Source organism: Schistocerca cancellata, chromosome 1, assembly GCF_023864275.1.
Source record: "Schistocerca cancellata isolate TAMUIC-IGC-003103 chromosome 1, iqSchCanc2.1, whole genome shotgun sequence".
NCBI classification, from domain to species: Eukaryota; Metazoa; Arthropoda; class Insecta; order Orthoptera; family Acrididae; genus Schistocerca; species Schistocerca cancellata.
Genome location: NC_064626.1, coordinates 551,845,551 through 551,854,139, shown reverse-complemented (window position 1 = coordinate 551,854,139; position 8,589 = coordinate 551,845,551). Strand labels below are relative to the sequence as shown.

General features: G+C 39.7%; 1 protein-coding gene across 1 annotated transcript in view; it reads left to right on the top strand.

The window, feature by feature from the left end:
* Positions 1–1,576: 1,576 nt before the first annotated feature.
* The window catches only part of LOC126180377 (sodium/hydrogen exchanger 7), a 156,528-nt gene continuing 149,515 nt past the window's right edge, over positions 1,577–8,589 (top strand). The window contains exon 1 of the mRNA XM_049924689.1: positions 1,577–1,897. Within this exon, the coding sequence (XP_049780646.1) occupies positions 1,651–1,897 (247 nt within the window). The 5' untranslated portion in view covers positions 1,577–1,650. The remainder of the gene's footprint in view (positions 1,898–8,589) is intronic.

Sequence of the window (8,589 nt, the reverse complement as noted above, 5' to 3'; positions counted from 1 at the left end):
TATGCAGCAATACATCTGAGAACCTAGGAAGCGTCATATACACCAAAGTAGCCTCAAATCGCATTTTCTTAGTGCTTTATTTTTACAAACATATGAAGCTACTCTTGAATACATTAGTTTTTCAAGAATTTTGGATAAAGCTGTAAGAAGTGAGATCAGGTGGTGGTTGTTGGCATCAGACCTACTCCACTTTTTATACAATGGTTTAACAATAGCATATTTCAGTCTAGCAGAAAAATTACAGTATTGTAGTGAGCTATTAGACAAGTGGCTGAGAATCCTAATAATCCGTTTGGAACAAACTTTTAGTCTCTGTTGGAAATGCCATGAATTCCATACAAGTTTTTACTTTTGAGTGAGTTCATTATTATCCTAATTTCAGAAGGAGAGGTTTACGAAATGCTGTTTTGGTAGTCCTGTGTAAACATAGTGAACGGAACTTCTGCACAGATGACAATGCACTTGGTAGTTCCGAGATAATAACTGCGACCACTTCCTGAAGATTTGGAGGAAGTTTTCGTTGCACTAATTACCTCGTCTTTGATCTGGCATTTATTATCTGCAAAATCTCTACCCCTCACAAACACTTGGAAAACCAAAGAGTATTTTCAACCCATGGATCGTCCATTTCTTCCCAATCTTTCAAGTCTCTACCACAATAGAAACTTACGATCTGATCTCCTTTACCGGCATTAAAGAATCCACTCACTGAGTTTATCTGGTCGCTGTTCAGTAACTAACAGCCAGCCATCGAAATACGCTAACTTGACCTTGTGCTTTCTGTAGACCAAGATGGCCCATGTTGATGTGGATACCCAGTTTATCCATAATTGCCGCCCTTCCACTTTAACTGCACTACGGTGCTGGTTCTGAGGAGGAATTAGGGCTTATCAAGAAGTCTGGCGTCTATTCTAACTTCATTGATATATATTCCCGTTCTATATAGACCACAGATGTCTTACGAAACATTTCGGGGAGCAGTACTTGTCATTTTAGTCGATCCATTGACTGACCCATTCGTTATGAAGGAGCACAATGGTGACGATCGTCAGGTATTTATAAACGAAGGGAGCAGGCGCTAGGTCCCCTCTTTTAGTAAAACGGCACACATTTTGCATTCTGATCCGTTGTCGAATTTACTGCAGCGCTGAGTGGAGTTTGATTTGTGGCCGGTGTTTTGACGCTGTTGAGTAGTGGAGGCCCGTTTCGTTCTTCTTAAGAAATTACTGGCACAATAGCAGGAGCTATTAAACTATTATGTCAGACTAAGCATAAAAGCCTATCGTATACTAGCACAAACCAAATTTTAAAACAGCGAATTGTAAATTGTATGCGTTACGGCATAATTTCCTTAGCATGGCAAATTCACTTATGATTATTTCATAAATTAGTGATATTATCTTACGTGATATAAATTTGCTACATGAGTTTTGAGGACTATTGAAGCTTTCAGTGGCAGCAAAATTCTGAATATCTATTGCAGTCTGTTAGTTTTATAAAGATGACCATGTATCATGTGGCGATGAGTGGCACCAATAGCAAGTATATCTCCCGAGTGAAGTTCTTTGGTACCCATTTCAAAATGGCTCTGCTGCAGAGACAGCAGAAGTAGGAGAGAGATTTGATGTATGGTTTTTTCCTGTTATTGTGATGATGTACAGCGTAGTTACTTGTCCTCTGGCTTATATATTTATTTTATTATGTGCCTTTTCGAGTCCTGCCGAATCTGCAAAAAGCGATATTGAACTAGATGCCAAAGCACAGCATAACCATCAGATTGACAGCTTAAATTTACTTTTGTATACATTCTTACTTACTCTGACAGTGTTAACCATATGGCTGTTCAAACACAGAAGATTTCGATTTATCCACGAGACTGGACTAGCTGTGATTTATGGTGAGTCAATACTTAAATTTTTGTAGCGCAATAGTCTGTTAGTAAACAGTGCTTGTTGTGGCGCATTTTAAGTGTTTGTAGATGATGTATCAGACGTTGTTAGTTAGCAGTTCGCCGGTGTTTGGTAACTAACAGAACCGTTTATTTGTAATATGACGACGCTCGAAAGGCGAGGAAATACTCGACAAGGCGTTACTTGAAGTCATTGTAGTAACATGTTGAGCTGTCAGCTAATTCACATACATTGTTTGAAATGTTACCGCGTGTTGACAAGAAATGCCAGATTCTTTAAACGTATCTACTTTTAAAATCTTTTATTTAAGCTGTTACTAGTGGCCGTCGTAATAAACAGAAGCTGCTTAATGTCCCTCACTCTGCGTATAGAGAATTAGAAAATTTTCAGTAAAGCTTCCCCCACCATCATATGTAGGATTTTTCAAAACCCCGTGCACTTTGCAAGATTTAACATTTGAAGAATTACTGTAACATTTGAAATGTACTGAATTTGAGCCTAAAAAGAGCTTTTCAATACTGCAATCACTGAAGATAATTAAAACAGAGGAACATGTGTCTCAGAATACATGGAGTAGGCCTAACAAAAAATAATCAAGCTGAATTTAACTTGGGTTTACATGTTCATCATATTTTGTCCCCATTGGAAGAAGATACAGTTTCAATGTAGCCTGTGTTGCTGTTTTCTGGTGTTTTACTGTGCACAAGTAAAATGCATCGTGCCTATCCATTAGCAGACACTGAAAGTCAGACTAATGAAATTTCACTGCTAAATATGTAAAATGTTTGTGAAACATGGTTCTCTTTGCCTTTGATGAGGCATAGGCTACTGGTACCACAACTGCCTATCCAGAAGTTGTACATCAAATATACCTTTTTTTTATCTTTTGAGGAAGAAGTCTGTGTTTGCTTGTCCTTTGAACACAGTTCATAAAGAAATCACTATTGACTAGGATCATGTGGTTAAAGTAAATTGAATCAACAAAGTTACCATTTTTCTAAAATGTAAATTTGAAGATCCAGTTTCAGAATATGCAAGCAATTACTACAACAGATAATTTTATTTTAGATATATAGACTGCAGATGACTCTTCCATTGGCTCAGCAGCTCACCTTATGTATCACTTGGTGGCACAGTGCACAGACACCCCCAGGTGGGGTGTGTTATGTTCCACACAGTGTGTTAATACTACACTGAAAACAGATATAAATTGCTAATAACACTAATTCAAGAAAAGCATATGGGCGGGTCCTACATAAATCTCTGCATGCTGTTCTACACTGGTTTGAGGGGGAGGGGAAAGAACTGATTCATCTTGTGTGGTAGAAGTAGCATTCTTCTGGGAAGGGGCGACTTCCTCTATGACAAGTGCTGCTCCTTTCTCAGTTTACAAACTGACTTAACATTCCCAGTTTTTACTGTCCAGTTCTCTTATGTCAGTAGACAAAAGGACTTCACTGAGCTAGTTTTTATATAGTTGAGTTACTTTCAGTTTATTAAGTGAATATTTATTGCAGCTGATAATTGAACATTTGTGTAAAATAAATTCCTATAAACAGTATCTGGAAAGTGCATAATTTTTAAGTGTGATGTCAAGTGATCTGTGTAGTGTTGACAGGGAAGTGATTGAATTAATAAATGTTGCATCTTGCTGATATCTGTCGTTGACAGCATATTGTAGTAACTTGGTGGTGAACTAATGAGTTGTGTTACTGGTAGACTGCTTAACTCTCTTCCATTTCGGAATTGGTGATACTTGTAGAATGGGCTGTGCTGAGTGGAACCACTTACTACACATCCACAGTATATCTTGTGAAGTGGGTGTCAGTGTGTCTGTTATAATTGGACTGATGATGTTCAAGTCTAGAACAGTAATCTGCAATTCATTGCCTGATTTAAATTGAAACATCGGATCTTCTATAACAACTAGGTGACCTGTTTCTCTTGCAGAGGGGCAAATTCAGATGTTGAGAGAGCTGAGGCTGTGATGATACATTTGATACCCCTATTGCTGTGAAGTGTATTTCAGTCATTTATCATGGAGACCACCAAATCAACTTTGTTGAATACATTTTGGCAGCGTGTTGCTGCAGCGTCGGGATGGGCTCTTCAGTGTGTTACACAGTTGACAGCTTCAGTTGTGACGCTATTTTTTGTAATAGCTCACTTGAAAGCTGCAAATAAAGGCTCGCTTAATAAACAGAGAATAAAACCACTATATAAACATGAGTTCAAAGAAGTTATTTTGTCTCCCTTTACAGGATGACTAGGAACCAGTTTCTCTCTAGCAGTGTAGAACAATCTGCAGAGATATACATCGTTTCTTGAGTCAATATTGTTAGTAATTCATATCTATATTCCATGTAGTGTTAATGCACGTTGTGGAAAATAAGCACCCCTGGGCATGTTTGCACATTGGGTTGCCAGTGATTCAAAAAGTGAGCTGCAGAAGTGTCAGATTTCTGTGGGGTATACGATTACCTATCTGAAGTGGCACTGTGAGTAAATGATACTGACTATGAGATAAGAATTAATACTGGCATTACTTGTACAGCTGCAGTTACTGCCACCACTAGTGGTGGTGAAGATTATACTAATAATGACAGTAATTATGATGATGTTAATAACAGTGATAGTGGCAGATATAAAAATAATTTATAGCGCCTTCATTTCTTCCCACTTCACCACTGGTACTCTCTCTCTCTTCCACACTATTATTTACACATGATGCATTGACTGTTCATCTTCTGTTCCCTTTGCTTTGTCCAGTGTATGGCATCTGGTACGCCCAGAGTGTACCACCACTTAAGTTGAACCTTGTGGTCAATCCATTGGGTTGGCAGGTCATGAATTGAGAAATGGTCCTCCACCAATTACGGACATAGTCCACATCAGTGATAACAGCAATTAAGAAAGATTACAAAGACAAAATTGTCATTACAGTAACTCTGTGCTGGTATGCATTGTGGTACTGCTAAATATACTGCGACAACTGTTCTGCACTAATGTACCCATTCTGTGTTGCTAATAGTTTGTCATGGGAAATAGGGATGGTGAAATCAATGATAGTATTCGTGTAGGTTAGGTTCTTCATTCGTAGGGTTTCAAAAGGATAATTGAGTAGATACAGCAGAGGATACATTGGGTTCAGAGCCATTGTTCCTGTTGTTGCTGGAAGCCATAAAGTTGGCTCTGAGATGTCACTTGGCCTCATTTAGTAGAATCCCATTTCTCTGATTGCAATAATTTTGTTCCTGTTGAGTGTCCTTTGCTCATAGCAGGTAGGAATGCTGATATTTTAAAAAATATCAGGAATCCAATATATTGATATAAAAAAAATTATTGGCCCTCAAAATATCAAAAAATATTATCAGTATAACGGTGAAAGAAATGTTGCATATATATTTAGGAAAAAATATTGTGATATTTTATCAATAGCCCTAGTAGCAAATGGTAATGACTATTACTAAGTTGTACCCTGGATATGCCCAGCAAGGTCCTTCTCTCTGAATCTGCTGTGTGCCCACCCTCCCGAAATAGTTGTTTTTTTTTTTTTTCATATTTCCATATCCCTGTGAATGTTTGAACCACCATGGAAGGGCATACAGTAACCTGCCCTGTCTGGCATCAGTGCAGTTCTTTTGCTACTGCCAATGTCTTTCTGTCTGACATAACTAGCAGAGTCTCCTTTGTTCTGATATGTAGAAATTTCATGAAGTCCATTATTTTACTGGCTATGGATATATCACATAGCATTTGTGTCTACCATAAGTACTCCAGTCACCATCTTCTCTTATCAGTCAACCTAACTCCATTGGAACTTACCACTGTGTTCAACGAACCTTTCCATCACACTCCTGGTCTTGTGACATGGTGCCTTATCATGTTGAAAAGTCTCACTGCCGTTGGGAAACACGATCGTCATGAAAGGGTGTGTGTGGTCTGCAACCAGTCTATGATACTCCTTGGCCATCATGATGCCTTGCACTAGCTCCACTGTACCCATGGTTGCCCACATGAATGTTTCCCAGAGCCCAATGGAGCTGCTACCAGCTTGTCTCCATCCCACAGTACAGGTGTCAAGGAGCTGTTCCCCTGGGAGACTAAGGACTCGCGCTCTCCTGTCGGCATGATTAAGAAGTTATTGGGATTTGTCAGGCCATGCAACACTTGGGTACTGCAGCAACACCCAGTGTCGATAGTCACATGCCTATTGGAGTGATAGCTGCTGTTGTCACGGTGTTAACAATGGCACATGTATGGGTTGTCGACTGCGGAGGCACATCATTCAGTGTTCAGTGCACTGTGTGTTCAAATACACTTGTGCTCTGCCCAGCATTAAAGGGAGGTGTTAGTCCCTGTCCTATTTTACCGATCTGCTTAGCCGGCAACATCCAACATCTATAATGAGGGGTGGCCACCCAACCCTAGAACATCTGGACATGGTTTCACCTTGGTTTCATCTCATGTTGAAGACACCACAGCACTCCTTGAACACCCGACATATAGTGCAGTTTCTGAAATGCTTGTGCCAAGGCTCCAGGCCATTTCAATCTGCCCTCAGTCAAACTCTGATTGCGCATCTTCTGTTTTCTACACACGGACAGTATCCTCACTGATACTACATGCACTGTGTGTGTGTGTGTGTGTGTGTGTGTGTGTGTCTGACTTGCGGTCATCACTCGCCAGGTGACTCTATCACCTGGACAGGTTTATATTGATAGTAGGTGGTCATAATGTTCTGGCTTATCAGTGTCTGAGACTCAGCATCTCTCTGTCTCCATCATAGATTAGTACTTGTTTGCTTCGTTGAACTTTGGTGTGCCATAGGCAACAGAATGTTCTGCCCCATCCATTTTCTGACTTAATACTCAGTGAAGGCATCATTGCTCATGATGCATGGCAATACAAATTTCTTTTCATAATTTGGGAAAACTAATATTGGGCCAGTTATTAATAGTTCTTTCAATTGACTGAATGTGTCTCATCACTCTGCCGACCATTGAAACTTCACTCTTCATAGATAGTAAGTGGTGGTGCTATTTCTGCTAATTTGCCACACCTAAGGAAGACTGCAACTCCTTAGACCAGAAATCTTATATGCCTTTTATTATTCTGTAATCTGCCTGGAATCCCTCACAACTAATTACAAGCCTTGGGCTAAATACTGCACTTATTCTATCACTTTTCTAAACTGAATGCTAGGTGAGCCATGTCCAACTGCTTAAACAGTTCCCTTAGCCATTATCCATGCTCTTCTATGTTCTTTTCAGAGAGAATTATTTTATCTAAATACATCATGCATTGCCTAAATTTCAGTACTTCCAGAGGTTCATCTAAGTGGCACTGAAATATCACTGGTGCATTTTTCAATCCAAACAGCATTCATAGGTAGGGTGCCTACTGATAATGTTCTGACAGATTCATACATTCTGTCTGTGTGGGAGACTCTAGTGCAACCTTTAACGGGTGAAAATGACAGAAAATATCTGTGTTGCCTCATATTATCCAAAGTTTATGTTATATATAGAACTGGATAAGCACCTGTAACCATACTCTTTTTAAGGTACCAATGGTCATCGCAAAAGTGATGGGAGTCTGCCCCATGTGAACGTTTTTCAGGACGATGGATGTGCCATGAGACTTACTCTCCTTAATAATTCTGTGTCAAAGCTATTAGTTGATGAATTCTTCCATCATTGCTTGCAGATATGCTGTATATGGTATTATTTGTGATACATAGTAAGCTTATTTTCATTTAGGATTTTATGTTGTCATTGGGATTGCTAGCAAAGACCCATGAAGATTTTGCAGAAGGTCTTATTCTAACAGTAACTGCTCTATCATAGTCTTATCTCTGTTTCCCAAGTGCACCACCATCTCCCATAATGCAGGTAAAGTGGCCACTTGCTTAATATTCAGGTCTGAATTTTGCTCTGTCTAAATATTTTCCTGCAAAATCTCAAGTTGGTGATAATCAGTCCTTTGTACAGTTCCGTGAACCCAAAATTGTCAGTCACAATGGACACTACCTGCTTCCTGTCAAACTCCTGTACACGTACAGCACTCCTGCATTCAAAATACTGTGCCTTACCTTATTCCTCTAACAGCTCAATAAGATAATACATTCACTGGCAAATTAGTTCCTATGCTCACACTCAATAGTTTACTTTTATTGAGCGATATTTTATTTTGTGGGTTGATCCTAAGTGATCATGTATGGTCAAGGTGACTTTCATGACATGTGGGGCATGCCTTGGTCAGTTTGGTATTCCTGGCAGTAGTAGCTAATTGAGCAATGTACCATCGAACTGTACTATGAACTGTTCTAAGTCAACTTTAGCATGATGTTTAAGTAAGAAATCTAACCCAAAGATTGCAAAGTAACCATTGTCAGTATGAGACACCGAGCGAGGTGGCACAGTGGTTACCACACTGGACTCACATTCGGGAGGACGACGGTTCAATCCCGCGTCCGGCCATCCTGATTTAGGTTTTCCGTTATTTCCCTAAATTGCTTCAGGCAAATGCCGGGGTGGTTCATTTGAAAGGGCACGGCCGACTTCCTTCCCTAATCCAATGAGACCGATGACCTCGCTGTTTGGTCTCTACCACCAAATCAATCAATCAGTATGAGACAAAACTTCCTACAACCTGGAAGTGTCTTGCCCAAACCTAA